Source organism: Rhagoletis pomonella, unplaced genomic scaffold (genome assembly GCF_013731165.1).
Source record: "Rhagoletis pomonella isolate Grant_MI unplaced genomic scaffold, Rhpom_1.0 Rhpom_scaffold_00013, whole genome shotgun sequence".
Taxonomy (NCBI): Eukaryota; Metazoa; Arthropoda; class Insecta; order Diptera; family Tephritidae; genus Rhagoletis; species Rhagoletis pomonella.
The window spans coordinates 5,795,755-5,816,587 of NW_023458567.1; the positions used below are offsets into that span (position 1 = coordinate 5,795,755).

Below are 20,833 nucleotides of genomic sequence, written 5' to 3' on the forward strand. Positions count from 1 at the left end.
TTTTTTCTGTTATTTCCAACCCCATTTTCATGACATTTCAATTAGGAAATAGGAAACGTCAAATTGGTCATAATACCATGGATATCCATGACAATACGAAAATCGATATGTACTCATAAACATTCCTTCAGGCTGTTTGTAGATATTTTATTTTGCAGTTTTATACCATTAATTTATGTGTATATTCTCTATCTGTGTTTCATGAGGTGAAAGTGGCTTTCGTATACAATTTTGTACACTTGTTGTATTTGTCACAACATGCAAAACTCACAAAACAGCACAGGTAGACAAGCTAGACAACAGCAACAGCAGCCGTATCAGCAAGGACATTCTCATCATCACCACAACTCAGCAGAAAATAATAAATCACCAGCATCTATACCGCCCAATTCGTTAGCGATATCCAAATCGTATGTGCCCGCACCGGCTTCCAGCACCTCTGATGATACTGACTTCCATGAATCGGATGCAAGGTATGAATGTGCTATCTGTATTCACTGGCTGAATGAGCCTGTCATCACCACTTGCGGTCATCGGTTTTGCAAATCTTGCCTCACAGAATGGCTAAACAATCACAATCAGTGTTGTCCGTTGGATAACACAAAGCTTTCTACCGAACACGATATCTTCCCGGACAACTTTACTAGACGCGAAATCGAACAACTTAAGCACAAGTGCCCCAATTCGCCACTGGGTTGCGCAGTGGTAGCCTCACCAATAGAAGTGGATCGTCATTTGCCAACTTGTCCCTACAGGAGGCTGGAGAACGCCGAGGAAAAATGCCCATTTGCAAGTGTAAAGTGCGACTTTGTCGGGCGGCCCGAAACAAATGCACTCGAAGAACATCTTAAAGAGGATATGCCGCACCACATGCAACTAATGTTGCAGGCATTCCAGCAAACAGCAGTTTCCACATGGAATCCACAGAAACTCCCATCGGCTATTGGTGGCAAGGTAAATGGCGTGCTACCACCACCTCCACCGCAATATGCAAATGAAGCTGACGAACAACTTATACAAACGATGTACCAACGTATTGTGGTACTAGAGCAGCGCGTAAGAGAACAGGATGTAAAGTTAGAAAATCTCACAAAGCAATTGGCCACACGTCAGCAAATCGATCCACGCTACAGCAATGGAACAATCGTCTGGGAAATAACAAATTTTCGTAACGTAGTGGAACAACTACGTGCCGATGCAAATAATTTACTTTATTCACGCGATTTTTATACCTCGCCGCATGGCTACCGTTTCTGTGCACGTCTTAACATACAGCCAAGACACGTCAATTTACTAAGTCTACATGTACATTTAATGCAATCGGAAAATGATTTTCATTTAGATTGGCCATTCAAAGGACGCATCAAACTATGCATGATACATCCTCACGATCCCAGTCTCTCGCAACATGACACTATTATGACAAAACCAGAAGTTATGGCCTTCCATAAACCACGGGAACGCATAAGCACACGTGGTTTTGGTTTCGTGGAATACGCTAAAATAGCGGATGTAATGCACAAAGGCTTCTGTGAGAATGATAAAGTGGTCATCAAAATACAAATAAATATAGTTTAAGGTCAGATAAGATCAAGTAGAAGAAAGCAGGGCTGGAGCGCAACAAGAGACGTAGGCAAGTATTTATGTATATTAAAAACTAAATAGATATGTATGTATCTATATACATACATGTACTGTTCCTCGACAGAGCTAATCAAAACAGTTTTGTTATAGAGGGAAGGGGGAATACATACATAAATACATACATATGTAGATATCTACATGCATATGAAAAATTGTTACTAGGACTGAATATGCCTACGCAAATGCCAACGATGGTAACAAAACTCGCAGATAACTTTCATTATGATATACATACATACAAAGTAGTGAAAACTTTTAGCGGTATCCTGCTAAAAATTTTTGAGACGAGCTTATCCAAGTAATATACATTTAGAGTCAAAAGTTAGCATACACCTCGTTCTAATATAATATTCACAATATTTTGCATGATTTATTTTTTCATTAATTTTGTATTAAAATGCATTTTACATGTATACATGTATACATATCGACACCTTCAAACCGTACCATGCTAAGTCACCTTAAAGCATAAACAGACGGCAGCGTTGATCCGGATCAACTCGGGAATTAACTGCATTTGATCCGGATTAACTTGGATTAAGTCCGAGTTAATCCGGATCAACGCTGCCGTCTGTTTAAGCTTTTAGACTTAGACTTAGCACAGTATGGTTTGGAGGCTTCGATTATAACATACCATATAAATAAAAGTTTCACATTTGATATTTTACGAAAATTCAACAGATTTGCCAAAAATTGTCAACAAATTTTTAGTTTTTAAAACTTTAATCCGATTTTTTTTTTAATTTTCTCGTATGCTGTTTTGTAGCCGATAAAGGCCGGTCCACATAGAACTTTCGCGTTGGCTGTGGCGTTCGCGTGGGTTTGACAGAACCTGCACGACGAGGCAAAAATGCTCCCTGTTAAGGAGCATAACACAATGCGCTGCAAGCAGTTTCTTATTTCTTTAAAATTTTTATTGAAGGTGTACTTTAATATCTCCTATTTCATTTCGAAAAAAGTCTCATTGTGAATTAAGGTAACGATATATGGTTTGTGTTATAGAATGAACTACATTTTCAATAAAAATTAATGGAAACAATTGTTCATAAAGTGAAAGTAATTTCATGAGTTAAATTTTTTGCTAGTTTTTAATTATATTAAATAAATGAGAAATATGGTTGGAAACTGACTACGTAAATAAATTATGTGTTTCGAACTAAAAAGGCAGAAAGTTAAATATTAGAGAATGTGCGATTTTATCAACTCAGTTTGATTGGGTGGTGGCCGCATTTATGTCTCCTTTCTAAGCGGTTTTCTAAACAAATAGTTGCTTCACAGCCTCGTCATTTATATAAAGTGACGAACAAAAGTATTGGCACAGTGAATTTTTCACCAATATATGCAAAGTTTTTTATTATTCTAATTTATTTTCGATAATTTTTTATAAAAAATATAGTTCATTTTACACCAGAAAACGTAATAACAAAATTTCTAAACTTTGTGCAAAACTCAGGAAAATGCATTAAATTTGCACACTAATTTGCAACTTTTTATTCAGTTTTTTAGAAAATTTAGAAAAATTCTATGTATGCAGTTTTATAGCCCATTCAAATTAAGTATAACAAAGTGCAAGTTTGAAGTCGGTAGAAAATCGCGTTGATTTTTGGAAATTTTTTAGTGGAAGGTGTTGCTCATTTTCTCCATACAAAAAATAATTGTCGAATTACTTTGTATGGAAGAACTTGCGTAAAAAAAAAATTACCAAAAATCAATGCGATTTTCTAGCGACTTCAAACTTGCACTTTTATATACTTAATTTGAATGGGCTATAAAACTACATACTTAGAATTTTTCTAAATTTTCTAAAAAAACTGAATAAAAGGTTGCAAATTAGTCTGCAAATTTAATGAATTTTCCTGAGTTTTGCACAAAGTTTAGAGATTTTGTTATTACGTTTTCTGGTGTATCGAAAATAAATAAGAATAAGGAACTTTGCGTATATTGCGAAAAATTCACTGTGGCGATACTTCTGTTCGGCACTGAATACAAATTTGAATATTTTAACTATTTTTTTGATGTTAGTATTTTATGTCGTGGTATTAAATATATACATATATGTATATGTATGTATATTTGACCATTTATTTTGTATGCATTTATGCTACCCGTTTTACCTTATTTATTGTCGTAATACTTATTCAAAGAAATACGTAGAGATAAACTAGTTTTACTCGTAGATTTAAGTAAACAATTTTAGATGGAATGTTGCCCCTTTTGGGTTTTTGTACGGCAACTTATTTCGCTCAAAATTATATACAAAGAAAAATATACGGAAATGCAATACTAAAAATATGTGTTTATCAAAATATTGTAATGTATACTTACAAAGGTATAATATATATCTAAACACAAAAATGTGAATAATAAATAGTATAAAACTTAGATACATAATTCCGTAGTTTTGATTTTTCTTTATTAATTTTAAGTGCCGTTTTCTCAAGTAGCTTTTAAAATTTATCTACCCTACATTTTAAAACCTACCCTAACTCTTACAAGACCTAAGGAACTATTAAAAAACATCTTCCAAAAATCCTTTTGCATTGATGATAACAATAGTAGCGTTCTTGTACGCGATAGTTTGTACTAACTATCACGTTTTGGTGTTCTTGTACCCAAAAAACTTGTAAGAAAGGGGAAATTGAGAGCGCAAATTGACATTTCTTTCTGAGGAGAAGTTACTAGTTTTTACTGGATAAATTTTTGCAAGTAAGAACTTGCAAGTGAGAAAAACTGCTGATCGCATGTTGCTGGGTGGAATTAAAACTAATAAAAGACATGTTTATGAGGTTTTCATAGTTGAAATTGACAAAATAAACCTATTTAAATATAATATATATTGTTTTAATAGGAACTAGCTGCGAATAAACAACAAATTAATCAGCTGTTCGTAAAACTTGCAAATTATTACTGGTTTTGCGTTCTTGTACTTTTGTGCTATGAGAGCGAATTCTCAGAAATTAAGTTACTGGAGAATTACTCGCAAGTTACTGGATAATTTGTAAAAGAACACAACTAATAGGAGTGTTCGCTATGCAACTGCCAGTAAGAATTAGCCAGTAACAAAATTCAGAGAACAAGGTACCTTACTCTCCCAAAGAGAGAAACTTACTAAATTTTGCGCGAACAGGAATTAGCAAACATTAGCAAGCTTCACTGCCAGCTGGCGTCCACGGTTGCATTACGAGCATAATAAATTTTTTAAATTATTTCAGTTGGAAACGAAAACAGGACCTATACGTTTATTTCTTCTTATTCTGACTTTCTTCAACATACGCTTCAATTTCATTGTGGAAGTCACTGTCGGATTTCCTATATCGACAGTGGTGTCGAGTGCGTTCCGATTACGAATACAGCTTTTTCAGCCGAGTACCTTTCAAATGTTTGGAATTAATTAAATTAGTTGAATAAACGAATATTTACATACTTCTTTCATTAGTAAATCGCAACAAGATTGTTCATTTTTAAATTTAACGATACCGTTGATTCAAATTAATGTTGACAAAAATGCAGCCGTGTGCCACAATCCTGCTTGCAAATTCTTACTGGCAAAAATTTTCCCAGCACGAATTTGCAACTTCCCCTCCAAATAAAATGTCAAAATTGTGCTCTCTCCTTGTAAGTTTTACTGGGTTTTTGGCTAAACGAACACGATTTGGTAATAATTGCTACCAACTTGTACAAATTTTTTGCATAGCGAACACTCCTAATATGTACACACATACATACATACATATATTTCCAATCTGGCGCTTCGTGACACTTGTATGACTAAATGTTAAAAAAATAGAAAGTCAAAATTTAAGAAGGGTCTTCTAGATTTGGCTTAATAAAATGAATAAACTAAATTTTTTAGAATATGGAAGAAATCCGCAACACCTTTGGCGAAAAAAATTCAAAAAATCAACGGTAACTTTTAGTCACTTCAAACTTGCACATTAGAAGACTAAAATTGAAGGGGCTAAAAAACAGTACTCGAAAAAATGCTAACACTTCCAAGAAAAAAGTTTGAAATTTAGGTGAAAATTTGTAGCACTTTCATCAAAATTTTTTTATTCAGAATTAATAGATCCCTATAAACATTTTGGCACAGGTTCGAGGTTTGCTCAGAACACAGTTTTCTCGCTCCCTCTTGACAAAATCGGAGGAAGTGAAATCCAGCTAATTTTCGAATGGAAAAAAAGAAAATAACTCTCATTAAAATTTCAATTCGATAATGGAGAATGGCCTAGTTCTCGAATCGACTAATCTATTCCACATTAGTTATCGAAGGTGAGACTTGGAAAAAATATTGTTTTCCAATCATTTTCGAATTGTTAACCAAGCCCAATGTTTATTGGGGTAATTGGAAGTTGCTAAAAAACGCCTTGATTTGAGATTTACGTGTAAACTTATGAAACACGTAAATTTAAGAGTTTGCACACAGTGTTACATGAACGCACCACATAAAATCAAGTAAAAACCAAAAATTTAAAAATTCTTATAAATAAATTCTTGCGTCTCATTTAAAATTCTTGAATGTTTTCGCTAAAACTGCTTGTAAGTTAGACTTATGTATGCTTGTATTCAGAAAGTCAACCTCCTCTCAAGTCACTAAATTTGAGACTATGAAATAGTGACTCTTTTTGTGACTTGAGATGGTTTGGGTATTCAATAAGAATGTCACAAAAAGTTCACTAAAGAAGTGTGGTAAAAACAAACAAGAGACAGTCAACTGATAGCATGTGTATGTATAGCTTTGTTTCTTAACAGATAATTATCACAAATAATCACTAATTTCTGCTGGAAAGCGTTTCTTAACCCAAAAAACTAGCAGAAACTAGCAGCTCTCTCTCGTTCTTAAGCAGCTCTCACTCGTTCTTACGCTCTTACTTTTTTGGCTCTCCTGCTAATTTCTGCCAGTAAAATTTTTACCAGCAGAAACTAGCAGCTGTCAAAATGGATAAACAAAAATTCTGGCTAAATATATTCAATAGTCAAATACACTTAGGTCTCTTTTTATGCGGTACATGCGTTCCTCAGAAAGCCGCATAAAAAAAAATCCGCATAAAAAAGTTCTTTACTTTCATACAAAAACAGGGGATGCGTTCCAGCATTTTCAAAAACCGCATAAATTCAGATACTCTATGTAAAAAATTTTAAAAAACCGCATAAAAAAATCCAGTGAGGCATTATTGAGCAAAAAAAACTATTTATTTCTTCACTTCAACACTTATTATTCCATATAAACCCGAACATTAATGAAATAAATTAAATTTTAAATTAAAATTAACAAAAAATAAAAATACCACAATAAATATATGAATTATGTAGAATACATAAAAAAAATTGAGAAAAAAAGGTTTTTTCTTAACAGCGGTCGCCCATCGGCATGCCATGAAAATCAGCTTCTCATAAAAATCCAATCGTTCGGAGTCGGAGTAAATGTGTAGGTCCCTCCCTTTTGTGAGAAAAGCTCGGCCAAACAGTAAAATTTTGTGTAAGCTCGATTTTGTCGTCAATATTTTTATCAGTTTTGGTACCGATATATTTTATCGATTTTGCTATCGATATTGTTGTCGCTTTTGTTATCGATATTTTTATAGGTTTTATTATCGATATTGCTATTGATATTGTTATTGATATTTTTATCGATTTTGTTATCGACTTATTAATCGATTTTGTATCGACTTTGTTATCGATTTTGTAATCGATTTATAGATTTTGTAATTCATAATTTGCTCTCTAAGTAACTCGCTAAGTAATTCGTGAATTACCCTGTTTCCACGCCACACATTAGTAATTTGTTTGACAGATCTAGTTCTTGTTCTGGTTCTTCGCTATTTATTATCAGGGCTATTCGCGATCCGGTGCAAATGGCCTAGCATCATTGCATTGCATTTCTATCAGTTGATTAAAAAAGTTTTACCATCACAGTTTAATAAAGGTCGCTCACAATCCATGGGTTATTTCTGCAATTGCATAAATTTGTCAGCTCTTATGCACCGAATCGCGAATATCCCTATTATTTTTGTGTACGGCGAATATCGAAGATGGAGCTAAAATTTAAGTTATCATCAACAATTTTAATTTATATAGAGAATATTTTATTCATATTATTCTATAACTAGAAAAAGTGCTGGAGGGAGAGCGAATTACGAAGCGTGGAAACGCCATATAATCGATTTATAGATTTTGTAATCGATTTAGTTATCGATATTTTTATTGATTTTGCTATCAATATTATTATCGATTTCGATATCGATATTTTCACCGATTTTTCTATAGATGTTTTTATCGATATTATTATCGCTTTTGTAATCGATATTTTTTTTAGTGTGAGCTTTCGTTTTTGACTTGGACGTGCTCTTATCCATACCACGTATTCTACGTTGAAACAAAGCCCGCAGACCAAGACGAAGGCGCCGAACTGTTCCTTTTTTTAAACTTCGCTCGTTAATAACTCTATATCAATAACTGTAATCAAATTTCATTTTAGTCTACTTAAAAATACACTTTTGCGATAACAAATATAACGTTTGCTCTACAATTGAAGTTATTTATGTAGGCCCATAAATAAGCAGTAAAATCACGCTTTCTGCACGCAAACGTGAACATAGATAATCATCGCAATTCAATACAATTGCCGATTACCGTTAAACATGACTGGCGGTATTAAACCCCACTTTATCTAATCTGTTGAAAATGTATTAAGTAATTAACGGCTTAAAAAACATAATCTGGCGATATATAGAGCGCTGATTATCGTGTATGGTTTGAGTAAACTTTTCTTAGCGATCCGTTAAACATGAAAGGGCTGGTACTGATTTGGGGCTTTTTAGGTAAGTATAAGTTAAGAAGATTTTTCTCAACCTTTCAATATATCTTCCATTTCAAAGGAACTGTAGTTGCCTATCCCTTGCGCGTGAGTCTTCTGGATATGGCTGAGACGCCAACCACAAACAAAGTACATTTCTACCTTTACACTGCTTCAAATCCAGAAGAGCCACAAGAGCTTAGTATTGGGGATGTAGATTCCGTAAAAAAATCGCTCTTCGACAAAAGTCGACACACAAAGTAAGTTTGAGAAGATTTTCAAAAGACCTTTCTCTTCTGTTGCACTTAACAATGCATTTATCCATTTAAGAGTTCTGATACACGGCTGGGGTGGAAACTATACAACTTCCCCAAATGGTTTACTGCGACGCGCCTACTTCAAACAACAGGATTACAATATAATTTCCGTTGATTGGTATCCATATGCGAAATTGAATTATTTATCAGCACGCGCAAAGGTGCCGGTCGTAGGTGAAAATATAGCCGAGTTTTTGGATTTCCTAAACGAACAATTCCAATTGAGCTTTGACAAAGTGGTGGTGATAGGTCACAGCATGGGCGCACATGCAGCCGGATTTAGTGGGAAACTTGTAAAGCGTGGAAATATTGCTGCCATAGTTTCATTGGATGCAGCTTCTCCACTTTACGATTACAACAGTCCAGACACACGTATATCCAGTGATGATGCCAAATTTGTGCTAAGCATACACACAAATGGTAATTTAAAGGGTTTCCTAAATCCCATCGGCACTGCGTCATTCTATCCGAATTGGGGTCGCGTGCAACCTGGTTGTGGATTAGATTTAGATGGTGCATGCTCTCACAGCCGTAGCGTCACTTTGTTCGCAGAAGCTGTGCGCGGCTACTCATTTGCACCAATTTACGGATGTGGTGATTTTACTGAAGTTTCATCGAAAAGTGGTTGTAATCAAAGTGCAACGCATGTAGAATTCGGTGATCCATTACAGATAGATCAAAATGCGGGCATGTACTATTTTACAACTAACGCAGCATCTCCTTTCGGAGTATTGATTGAAAGAAGGAATAAAGCAAGCGCAAGCGTTGCGGAGTATACAGTCGACGATCGTGATGTGTGAACTAATAATAAAAATTTCGATCATGATCTCCCTTTTTAGTAATAGTCAAATTTGTTGTTATTGTTGCTTCTGTGGAATTTCGCGCGGTCTTAATATTTCTACTCAGACAGCCCAGCTATGAAGAACTGGTGTGTGATGTTCGTCAGGTCTGAATGCCATTTGTAAATATGCTCGACTTAATGTGGGTCTATAAAGATTCGGCCGGGAGAGGTAGCTTCTTGGACGACTACTGCATTTCGAAGTATCGCATGGGAACTCAAGCTTCCTGCAACCTCTTAAATGCCTGTACAGTTCACATCGTTGGAGTTTAGGTCACACTACAAGGTGAACTAGTGTGGATGTCCCAAATTTGATTCCGGTTGGTTGGTTGTTGGAAGGGTTCAGCTGTGTATAAATTATTGAGTGTCCGGGAGTAAACGCCGATTAGGGGGCCCGTCTGTTTAAAATTTTATGTTGTTTGAATTTATGGTTTTTGGATTTGGATTTAAAAAATTTATATTTCCAGTGCCAGGTTCACGATTTGATCATACTCTCACTGATCTATGTAGTGATTGCTTTAAAAGAAGTGCATGTTTTGCTATTCCTAGTTCTGCTTTCTTCTATAATCCCAAGAAGCCAATTCGGCGCGTTTTTGATAACTCTGGATGTTCAATGAACTGGTTCAAAAAATGGCGCGTGGATATGCAGCGCTCGATGTGCTTTAGCAGCATTTATCCTGCAAATTGGACCTCGTTCGCCTTCACCAACGAATCTGCTTTGCGAGCGCATGAAGGAAGCGAAAATAAATCGATTATGATGGTGAATTTTCCGTAAATATACGTAGCTTTTAAATCTACATACATATTCGAACCCGCAAAAGTTTGATATTAAATAGTATAAAATTAGTGCGTCAAATTTTAATGTATGTATTTCTAAATAATCAATTTATTATAAATCATGTGCTTGCTATACTAAAATGCACACGTGCACTTTCCATTGTGATGATCTTAAGCTAGATAAAAATTTGAATTTTAAAATTATTTCAAAACATATACATACAAACACATACATATACGTGTACATACATACAGTGTTATCCTAGCGAATTCTTGAAAGGATTAATTAGTGACAGAATCCATTGTTGAGCCGGTCCCACTGAGCACAGTAGTCACTCCCAATAGAGCATCACCAATAGAATTAACAGGATTCACGGTATTGACAGCCGTTCCGAAAACTACCCCGATTCCACTACTTGGCAGAGCCATACTGGCACTAGTACCAACACCATCTAAAGCAACAGTGCCAGCGATTGCACTGGCAGTGCCCACAATACTTCGACTCAATGCTGCATCGTGAGTTCGCATATGTGCATTCAAGCCTCCTGATTGCGCAAACGTTTTGCCGCACACTTTGCATTCGTGTTTGCGATCTTTAGAATGTAACTTTTTATGTACTCGTAGAGACTTCTTCCTTTGAAATGTTGAACCACACATGTCGCATGCGAATGGCCGCTCGCTGCTATGTGTTACCGCATGTACATTCAGATCATGGAAGCTGTAAAATGCTTTGCCGCAAACTTCGCATTTCGCCGGCCTTTCTCCAGTGTGCCTACGCATATGCGCTTTATAAACGCCGTGGTCACGGCAACGCTTTCCACAAATCTCACAAACTACCGGCCTTTCGCCGGTATGGCGCAACATGTGAGCCTTCAACTCTTTATCAGTGAAGAAATCATTGCCACATTCCTGACATTTGTGGGCCTTTATGCCAGTGTGCCGAATTTTATGACGTTGCAGGTTACCAGTTTGTGAAAATTTCTTGCCACAAATATCGCATACAATGCCGGTATGTTTCCACTTATGGGCTCGCAAATTTCTCTCAGCCCTGAATAGTTCACCACATTCCTCACATTTGAATTTCATATTTGGCTCCTTGGGCTTTCTTTTTTTCGGGTTATGGGTTTGTCGGTGATGTGTTAACATGCTGCGTTTTGTTTTGTATGATCGCATGCAGTCCGGACAAGGGTACGGAAGTGAATCAATATCTTCTTGTGGTTTTGGTTTCTGATCAAAAGGTAAACAAAAAATGGTGAATATCAAATTCTGCAATACAACAGTTTATATAGAATGAAATCAACTCGCATTTAATGGAATCAAAAGGAATTGTTGAACTGTTTTACTGCGACCTTTTTGATTTATTCTTAATGTCGGCGCGTGGTCAGAGTGTTTACTGTATTAAACACATGAAAATACATTATTTTTCCAATATATTTCTCTCTCCTCCGGAGATCGTATTCATATTTAATTAATTTGAGCTAACCAACAACTGTCTCGTTTTACATGCATAAAGGGAAAATTGTGATTTTTCATGTGTTTTAATACATTAGACACCCTGACCTCGATCCGGCATTAAAAGGGAATTGTTGAACTTCTACTATTTCTTTTCATATAGACAAGACTTTCAAATGCGGTATATAGAAAGAAACTTTTTCAACGTGTAACGTGTCCTTAATCAAGTTTCCATCTAGTTCAAGACGTGAACTTACCTCCTCATCTGAGGAATCGTTTGGGTGCCAATCCGCATCATTTGCATCCCTTTTGTCATCGGTTGAATTTGTGTCACTATCATCGTCATCATCTACATCTTTTTTGCGCTTAGACTTCTCTTCTCGCTCCTCAATGCTCTCCTCTAATTTCTGTAAGTCAACGAAGTCAAATGGCTTCTCTTCAACTGTAGGTTCGTCGGGATCCGAATCTGGGGCATCAAAGCCCACAGACTCCCCTCCATCGTCACTGAGGTATTCTTCTTCGCTTTTTATGGGATCTACGTCAACTTTGATGGTCTCAGAGACATTTGAGGTACTCTTTTCAACTTTTTCGTCTTTGGGCGTCAGATGCTCATCTTGGAAATGTTGAGGGAACTGCTCGAACTCTACTTTGATGCCGCACAAACAACACGCCACATTGTAGGTATTCGAGCTTAGGCAATAAATCTCACCACATTTGAAGTTATGAAATTTACTCGCATCCGGCGGCACAAGTTTTAACATTTTCGTGATTTAATATGGTGAATTTTATTCTTTTAAAGTTCTAAAAATGGAAAATATTTAAGCAAATAGCGAAATCCACGACAACAAAAAACTCACTTTTTAATAGCATATGTCAAAAATGCAACCAGTGCTGCCAAGTCTGATCTCTACATGGTCTAGTGATGCCGGGTAAATATTTTTTTACTCCCAACACGTACATACATATTTTGCTCTCTACTTTTTCACAAATTCACTACTTTATAAGCACTTCCAAATCAATTTTAAATAATCTACTCGACAAGTATATTGTGGTAGGTAGTAATAAAATAATCTCGTCAGCTCTGCTGTAGCTTCTACCAGTGCTGCCGCACTAAACCAAAAACCAACTGCCCACTGTATTTGTAAACAATTATTGATTTTTATGTATTCGATATTGCATACAAAGGACTTGCAGTAAAATCTTCAACGATTCTGATTTAATAATAAATTTTGACTCTGGAAAATTTGTGTTAATTAAAGGTCCCAGAAAACAATGTCCGATTGCGCTGCAACGACTAATACCAGTGACAAGATGGCCAGCTTATTGAAAGAGGCAGAAAATTTAAAAATTAAACTAGAGGAGGAACGTGCAAAGTTAAATGATATTAACCTATGGACAGTAGCAGAGCGACTCGAGCAAATCGCTTTTGTAAACATTAAACCTCGCAAAGTACTTAAAGGTCATCAGGCTAAGGTTCTATGTACCGACTGGAGTCCAGATAAACGCCATATTATTTCTTCATCACAAGATGGACGATTAATTATCTGGGACGCATTCACTACAAATAAGGAGCATTTTATAACGATGCCCACTACATGGATTATGGCTTGTGCCTACTCACCATCAGGCAATTTTGTTGCATGTGGGGGTTTAGACAATAAGGTTACTGTTTACCCTATTACTTCAGATGAGGAAATGGCTGCCAAAAAGCGAACGGTTGGCACGCACACCAGCTACATGTCGTGCTGCATTTATCCAAATTCTGATCAGCAAATCCTTACAGGTAGTGGGGATTCAACTTGTGCACTATGGGATGTAGAAAGTGGACAGTTGCTGCAAAGCTTTCACGGCCATTCTGGTGACGTTATGGCGATTGATTTGGCGCCAAATGAAACCGGAAATACATTTGTCTCCGGAAGTTGCGATCGAATGGCTTTTATTTGGGATATGCGGTCAGGCCATGTTGTTCAATCGTTTGAAGGTCATCAGTCAGACGTGAATACCGTCAAGTTTCATCCCAGCGGGGACGCAATAGCAACCGGCTCAGATGATAGTAGCTGTCGCTTATTCGATATGCGTGCGGACCGGGAAGTGGCTGTATTCGCAAAGGAGAGTATCATATTTGGCGTTAACTCGGTAGATTTTTCTGTAAGCGGACGACTGCTGTTTGCAGGTTATAATGATTACACAGTCAATCTCTGGGATACGCTTAAATCTGAGCGTATATGTCTCCTCTACGGACATGAAAATAAGGTATCGTGTGTGCAGGTTTCGCCAGATGGTACTGCACTATCTACCGGTAGTTGGGATTATACCATACGCGTATGGGCCTAATTCACGTCGAAATGTGAAATGTTATATAAATAAATTATATAATAGCGATTTATTGTTGCCATTAAATTGTACACAATGAGATTAAAATTTGAATGTTACCTATTTGTTACTCGTATTATAACCTTAAAATTAACTTATTAAATGTTTTTAGCCAATAACACGGAAGTGTAAATGGATTTTTTTTTTAATCCTAATCACAAAAGTTATTAATTGAGAAGGCTATGTTCCTCCGCTTTATGCTGTCGCATATGACCCGCCAGTCCTGCCATTTGGGCATAAGCACGCCCGCACAACTTGCAGACAAATTTTTTGATTCCTAAATGCAAATGTTTGTGATGATATAATGCTTTGCTGCGAGAAAATGCGGCTCCACATACATCACACTTATGTGGACGTTCTGTAGAGTGCATTGGCTTGTGTTCATTAAGTAAAGAGGCCGACATAAATCGCCGCCCACATGTGGCACATTCAAAAGGTTTTTCCCCGGTGTGGGTCCTCTTATGTACAACAAGTGCATCCTTTTGCCGTGTACGATATCCGCATATTTCGCATATATAATTTCGTTCATCCGTATGAATTCTTTGATGGACTTTGAGACGTGATGAAGTAACAAAGGCCTTACCACAATTCTCAAAATTACATACAAATTCCTTCAAACCTTTATGTGATTTTAGGTGTACACGTAAGGATCGCGAATTTTTATAAGCACGGTTACATTGTGTACACGAAAACCCTATATGTTCCTTTCGTATATGCGAGTCCAAAGATCTCTGCTCTGTGAACTCAGCTTCGCATTGATCGCATTTGAAGTCCTTTGGTCTCAGATGCTTCATGTTTATATGAAGCTTCAGTATTCGTTCAGTGGTATAAGATTTTTGGCAGTGCGCACAAGAGTACTCTTTTGGCTTTCTAGGCTAAAAAATCGTCTGGGTATTAAACTTGCTTTAGCATACAAGTAAGCGGGAATTTACCTTTTTCAAAATAACATTATCGTCGTTTCCATTATTCACATCCAAATCTTCAACATCGTCATCATCGAATTCGTCGTCAGACATAGTCCCAGCATCTTCTGTAATGTCATATTCATTTGGATTGTCCCCATCATCCTCTTCCACCGTTTCTCTTTTAGGTGACATAATTTTCTTCTCGCTTGTTGTGGCTTCGCTCAGTATGCTTACTGGCTTGATTTCACATTTGGGGCTTACGCCACATTCGTCCAATTCAGCTAAATACTCCACATTTTCAAACTCCTCGTCTTTTATACATGCCTCAAGTTCACCATCTTTATCACTATCGCTGTCATGCACAGTGCCTCGCAAGTGCACGTTCTGGTAATGCAACATGAAGTCATCGAACTCAAAGAGCTTCATCTTGCATAGCACACAAATTATAGTGAAGTTCGCATTGTCGTAACAAATAATTTCTCCGCATCTTACGCTGGTCCTAGTTTGTTCATAACTAGAAGGCAGCGTACAATTTCGCAGCATTTTCCTTAAAAAAAAAAAAACCTTGACTTTTGATAAGCAATTTTGTTTATATGCCAATTGTCAACAAATTTTCATCAGTGCTGCTAATTCAGTTCAAGCCATACGTCTCGGCAAACCGATTATTTATGTACACATGTTTCAATTATCGCATGCGATTTTCAAATGAATAACACTATGCTACAATTTTATGAAATTCAAACCAGGCAGGGCTTTGCTAATATTTTCTGAAAGTATACATGTCCAGTATTAAAACACTTGATGGATTTAAAAATGTTAGCTCGTATTTTATTTTACCTACTAAAGTTTTCATGTCCCGCCCTAAGTAGTTTTCACAAAAGTGGAAAAACTGGTTAAAATAAATGTCTGAGTTTTTGCCTCAGAAGACCCCCAGTAAAATTTCCCAAGAATAATTTTCTACGGTCTAAGGGTCAAAACGACCATTTCAGGCGAGAGCTAATGGGTTAAAATGTTCTGCGTAAATATTTCCCATGGCTGCGTTTCTTTATACATTCCGGATAATCCCATTTCACCAGGAGCGTTCTAAAGAATAAGTAAACAAAAAAGTTTATTCCAAACGTTCAGAATGAATAAACAAATTCAGCCCATGAAATTTTACTATATATGTCTTAACCTTTAATTTCGCTCAAACATTTATTTTAGCCAATTTTTCCACTTTTTGAAAACTACTTGGGGCGGGAAATGCAAACTTTAGTAGGCCATAAAATAAAACCACGTGCTACCGTTTGCTAATCCATCGAGAGTTTTACTACTGGATGGGTATACCTTCAGAAAATGGTAACAAAGTCCGGGCTGGTTTTAGCTGTCGAACAGTGTAATTTTAAATAAAATATGTTTTCTTAAAATTTGGTTTTTGTTTATTTGTGAACTTTTTTTAATTGGGGTTTTTAAAAACCCCAAAATTGTAAGCCGTACATCCCAATTTAAAGATCTAGTGTGTTTCACAGAAGTCATAATATCACTATTAAAATTGGATCGCTTTTTTCGATCATATTTAATACATACTTATTTTGGTTATGAAAATTTAGTATCAATGATAACAGTTAAAAACTATCGACAAAAAGCCATTTATAACAATTAAATAAGTCTGTGAAATTTAGCTTTTTTCCCTTCCAATAAATATGTATTTTTTTTTAAATTTAGGTGTGTTAAATTAAAATAAACTTTGGTTTTTTAACTAATACTGTTGGATTTTTAAGTAAAACCTCAATTCTAAATTAATTAATTTTTGGCTTTTAATGCAAATTGCCAAAAATTCTAAAATATACATGTCACCAAAAAAAAAAAAAAATATCGACGTGCCAGAAAAAAACCAAAGATATGTTTTAATTTAACATTCTTAGATTTTCAAATATATGACCTACATAGATAGTTAGTTGGGTAAGGCACTGCGACCGGTAGGTCTATTGTGCCCAAAAAATACTACCTAATTATTGAAAGGGGAAAAGTTAAGTGGCTGTATTATTTTTAACTAAATGACAGCCATTACTCAATAAAAGCGCCAGCGTTGCCTTGCTATCAAAATATTCTGTCCTTACAACGCAGTAGATATTTCAGGAGTAAGAAGCCCTTCCGAAAGGCCGTCCTGTGAGTCAAGAGGCCTTCCACTCTACATTCCTTTCTCCTTTCTTTTTTGTATGGAGTGGCACAAATTGAAGGGCTTCTTCTTTCACTACCCATGTACATCAGAAGGCCTTTTGGAGGAGCTATTTTAAAGTTGCTCCTTTAATTTATGAAAATCATACATCTTTGAAGTATTTGCTTAAGGATTATATCAAATATGTGTAATTGCAACTTAAAATTGTAAATGGATAAGCCCTTCTAGAAGACATGCAAGGAAGCACTTTTTTCAGCCCTTCTGGGGTAGACTTCTTAGAATGGCTTTAATTAAGAAAGTCTACCTAAATTATCTTCTGGGAATTTGTATGAAGAAGCGTCAATGATGATCAATCGGAAAATCCGCATTTGACAGAGAGTGAAGAGATGAAGTTGGCTTCAGAAAACGACGAAACTGTTAAGTATTGTTGTTGTTATTTCTACATTTGACGTAGCGTGGCCGCTTTGTTTAGGTATGACAATTCGGCGTTAACGCTAGGCAGCAGAAAACGCTCCGCCCACCGCTGTTACATGACGATTATTTTCGGTCTAAGCCTTTACACAGTTTACACTGTTTCGAAATAAAAATAGACAATTATAAAAAATTTTGCAGTCACCTTTATATTACAACAAAAAGGTTTTTTTTTTTTTAATACATAACTTACGGTTACGGTTGATAATCTTTCAAACCCTCTTCCAGTGTTTTGATTAATTGTTGTGCTCCGCAAGAACTAGCATTGTTCACGACTTTCAAACCCCATTTACCAGTTATTTGGTCCTTGAAACATTTTATTAAATTTCCATTTATGGGTGCTACTGGTAAACCTCCAGGGTAGTCAATGATGGCGGTAATTCGCATTTTGTTGCAAGCCTCTATTATCCGCTGTAAGTAATTTTTTTGGGGCCAAAACTAAATTAAAATAGGAAAATAAATATTTATATACGTCGCACGAACTCGCATCGTTTACATTTATGTCGCTTCCATTATTTTGCAAGTGAGCTGTAATTACTAATTGCATAATTTGATAATCCTTAACCTAAAATAGGTAATGTTTAGCACGGATGTATAAACATATAACAATACCAAACCCACTTACTGAATTGAGTTCTTCTTGCAAATATACTATACCACTTTTGAGGTGAAAACACATTACCAATTGAAATGCGATAAATAACAGATCTTGAACTACGCGCTGAGCATCGGACCATATATACTCTCTGCACGTATTTTGATTTTCCGTTTTCAATTTTATGCACGTGTAAATATTCTCGAATTTAAAATTTTCTCCACTCTTGGATTGAATAAAAAAAGTGAAATCTTGCAACTTAAACTGTATTAGTTTTCATTACCACTTCTTCCACCGACACATAACGTCCTTTGTATGGGATTAAAAACCAAACTGTGTACTCCAGACACGTAATATATTCAAAAGCAACGCGTACATCATTGAAAATCTTCAAAGCATCCGCAGCTAACATTACGTCCAAAGCCGTTTGCCCAATAATGCAACAAGTTGTTAACTTGGGCAGTAAATCACGTTCGTTGTAGTGGTTTTTTAAAAATAGTTTTACAAAACATCCAAACAATTTTGCAATTTTTTCGCTTTAACAAGGAGGAAGGATTAAACGAATGAAAACGGTTCTCTAACATGTGCTTGGATACTCACTCTCGATTCATGCACCCATTTAATTTCGTAGTAATAAATTGCAACCAGTTGCCAGTAAATGCGTGGCATGATACCTGTGGTTGTTGCAAAATATAGTCGATATTTGTGTGAAATTTTCCCTGGAAAGCGTATATACTGCACTTTTGCTTCACTCCATCATCAACGGTATATTCGATCAACTCTGGACTACAGCGGAAGTCACGCAGAGCCTCAACTTTTTGAAATTGTTGTTGGCGTGTTTCAAGCAACTGCACGTTACGTTGTCGACGAAGCTTTCGCCTTTGTTCTCGAGCCAGCGCTTGTCGTGATGTACATGGTACATCACTATCACTATCACTTTCGACATCATGGCTGCCCATCGACGCTGTAGAAATATGAGTGGTTTTTTCAGCAACTCCTTTCGGAATGAGTAGTACTACACGGACATAGCCTTCATGTAGATTTTTGAAACTAACTAGTGATTCAATGCATGCATATTGGCCGCTACAGATAAATTTAACTGCGGCGCTAACGGCACGGCGGACTGGGCAATTATAACCTCCTTGTACAATGTAAACCGTGCTTTGTCTTTGTCTGAAATGTAGCTTCACATGAGCACAGTCAAGTATATTGCTGATTTCTATCTGTAAACAAACAATTGTACTAATATGTTTCATTAAAATAAAAAAACACTATTTTTTACCTCCTCGAAGAACATTTCCGCTTTAGCTGTCAAACCGTTGCACTATTTGCATATTTTACTTCCGCGAGACGGCATCTTTAGTACGAATAAAAGCAGGTACAGTACGAATAGAAAAATAAATTTGAGATGAGCTTCCCTACTAGACAAATTTGACGGAAACTAAAGCAGTGTTTGCATTGTTCAACTTTGCGTTCAACATTTACGTTCAACTCAACGCAGGGATGCACGAAAAAAAGTTGAATGGCTAAATGTTGGCTGGCAACCAACTTTGTTGAAAGCTTTTAGTTGAAACGCCGTTCAACCAGAAGTTGAATGCAAAGTTGAACAATGCAAACACCTTTTTATGGCGAATATTTTGATATTTTTTCATATTTTGATATTTTTAGCTATTTAACTTTTTTTCGTGCAACCCTGCGCTGAGTTGAACGCAAATGTTGAACGCAAAGTTGAACAATGCAAACACACTTTAATCCAAACATAACAGTCAACCAATAAAAATACAAGTATCTATTAAGCTGCATTTACATGAGGCAATTTTTTGACAGGCGATAATCGCCTGCAAAAGTTGAGCTGCTGTCTACCTTGAAGCAAGCGATTTTTGAATTACCATTTACACGAGCAATTTTTGAAAAATACAGATGGAAAGAAAAATATCTTCGCCATATTTGGGAAGTTTAATTATCTGTTAGACTGGACATTTCTACTTATCAAGCTTATTAATTGCATAACGAAATCTCCAAAAACGCGAATTATGAGTTACATCTCTATATTATTAAACGTGCGAAATACATGTACACTTGTGATCAGCTAATTTAGCCAGCAACATTTTGATAAATTTTGACTATTTTTCTTTGGTTTATTTAATCTTTATTATTTTTCCATAAAAGTCTAGCTCATTATATAACAAACACCACATTAATCCAGATTTCAAACTTTGTGCAAAAATTATGAAAAATCTGCAAAGTTTCAGCTAAATTTTCAACTTTTTATTCAGATTTTTTAGAATTTTTTTGGGTATGCCATTTAATTCTAGAGTAATAATGTGCAAGTCTTAAGTTGCTAAAAAATCGCGTTCGTTGAGTTGTAACCATCATTATGAGCTCAAAAAAGAGTCAGAAAATAACATATTTCCCTCCTTAAAAGCACGGTGGAGAGAATACAGAAGGTGGCGCCGATGGCAATAGGTTCGTTCGCGTAGCTGTTAATTGTTCATGTTTAACCAAAACTT

The 20,833-nt window shown here is 36.0% G+C and overlaps 6 protein-coding genes across 10 annotated transcripts in view; 3 read left to right on the plus strand and 3 right to left on the minus strand.

Annotated features, from left to right (window-relative positions):
- Nucleotides 1-15,807, minus strand: part of LOC118748309 (zinc finger protein 62 homolog) — a 71,388-nt gene extending 55,581 nt beyond the window's left edge. The window contains exons 1-4 of the mRNA XM_036482683.1: nucleotides 15,127-15,807; nucleotides 14,369-15,069; nucleotides 12,079-12,511; nucleotides 10,772-11,596 (exon numbers count right to left, since the gene is read on the minus strand). Of these exons, the coding sequence (XP_036338576.1) occupies nucleotides 10,772-11,596; nucleotides 12,079-12,511; nucleotides 14,369-15,069; nucleotides 15,127-15,642 (2,475 nt within the window). The 5' untranslated portion in view covers nucleotides 15,643-15,807. The remainder of the gene's footprint in view (nucleotides 1-10,771; nucleotides 11,597-12,078; nucleotides 12,512-14,368; nucleotides 15,070-15,126) is intronic.
- Nucleotides 16-2,348, plus strand: LOC118748645 (TNF receptor-associated factor 6). Its single transcript, XM_036483229.1, has one exon. The coding sequence runs from the start codon at nucleotides 259-261 to the stop codon at nucleotides 1,576-1,578; it is 1,320 nt and encodes a 439-aa protein (XP_036339122.1). The 5' UTR covers nucleotides 16-258; the 3' UTR covers nucleotides 1,579-2,348.
- Nucleotides 8,191-9,596, plus strand: LOC118748651 (endothelial lipase-like). Of its 2 annotated transcripts, XM_036483236.1 has the most exons (3): nucleotides 8,191-8,462; nucleotides 8,520-8,697; nucleotides 8,768-9,596. In XM_036483236.1, exons 1-3 carry the CDS (start codon nucleotides 8,429-8,431, stop codon nucleotides 9,552-9,554), a joined length of 999 nt encoding a protein of 332 aa, XP_036339129.1. In that variant the 5' UTR covers nucleotides 8,191-8,428; the 3' UTR covers nucleotides 9,555-9,596. The 2 variants fall into 2 exon arrangements, with proteins under 2 accessions (XP_036339129.1, XP_036339128.1); XM_036483235.1 differs by having other exon boundaries at nucleotides 8,191-8,697.
- Nucleotides 10,436-12,630, minus strand: LOC118748642 (zinc finger protein 62 homolog). Of its 4 annotated transcripts, none has more exons than XM_036483221.1 (3): nucleotides 12,079-12,630; nucleotides 10,623-11,596; nucleotides 10,436-10,545 (listed from the first exon to the last, which is right to left on the minus strand). In XM_036483221.1, the coding sequence occupies exons 1-2, from the start codon at nucleotides 12,580-12,582 to the stop codon at nucleotides 10,652-10,654; spliced, it is 1,449 nt and encodes a 482-aa protein (XP_036339114.1). In that variant the 5' UTR covers nucleotides 12,583-12,630; the 3' UTR covers nucleotides 10,436-10,545; nucleotides 10,623-10,651. The 4 variants fall into 4 exon arrangements, with proteins under 4 accessions (XP_036339114.1, XP_036339113.1, XP_036339112.1 ...); XM_036483220.1 differs by having other exon boundaries at nucleotides 10,619-11,596; XM_036483219.1 differs by having other exon boundaries at nucleotides 10,603-11,596.
- Nucleotides 12,975-14,329, plus strand: LOC118748650 (guanine nucleotide-binding protein subunit beta-5). Its single transcript, XM_036483233.1, has one exon. It carries the CDS (start codon nucleotides 13,094-13,096, stop codon nucleotides 14,153-14,155), a length of 1,062 nt encoding a protein of 353 aa, XP_036339126.1. The 5' UTR covers nucleotides 12,975-13,093; the 3' UTR covers nucleotides 14,156-14,329.
- Nucleotides 15,808-17,294: 1,487 nt separating the features above from the next.
- On the minus strand, nucleotides 17,295-19,743 carry LOC118748644 (protein ORD). The gene is made up of 6 exons (XM_036483228.1): nucleotides 19,606-19,743; nucleotides 18,924-19,546; nucleotides 18,607-18,859; nucleotides 18,354-18,548; nucleotides 18,225-18,293; nucleotides 17,295-18,166 (listed from the first exon to the last, which is right to left on the minus strand). Exons 1-6 carry the CDS (start codon nucleotides 19,618-19,620, stop codon nucleotides 17,924-17,926), a joined length of 1,398 nt encoding a protein of 465 aa, XP_036339121.1. The 5' UTR covers nucleotides 19,621-19,743; the 3' UTR covers nucleotides 17,295-17,923.
- Nucleotides 19,744-20,833: the final 1,090 nt, after the last annotated feature.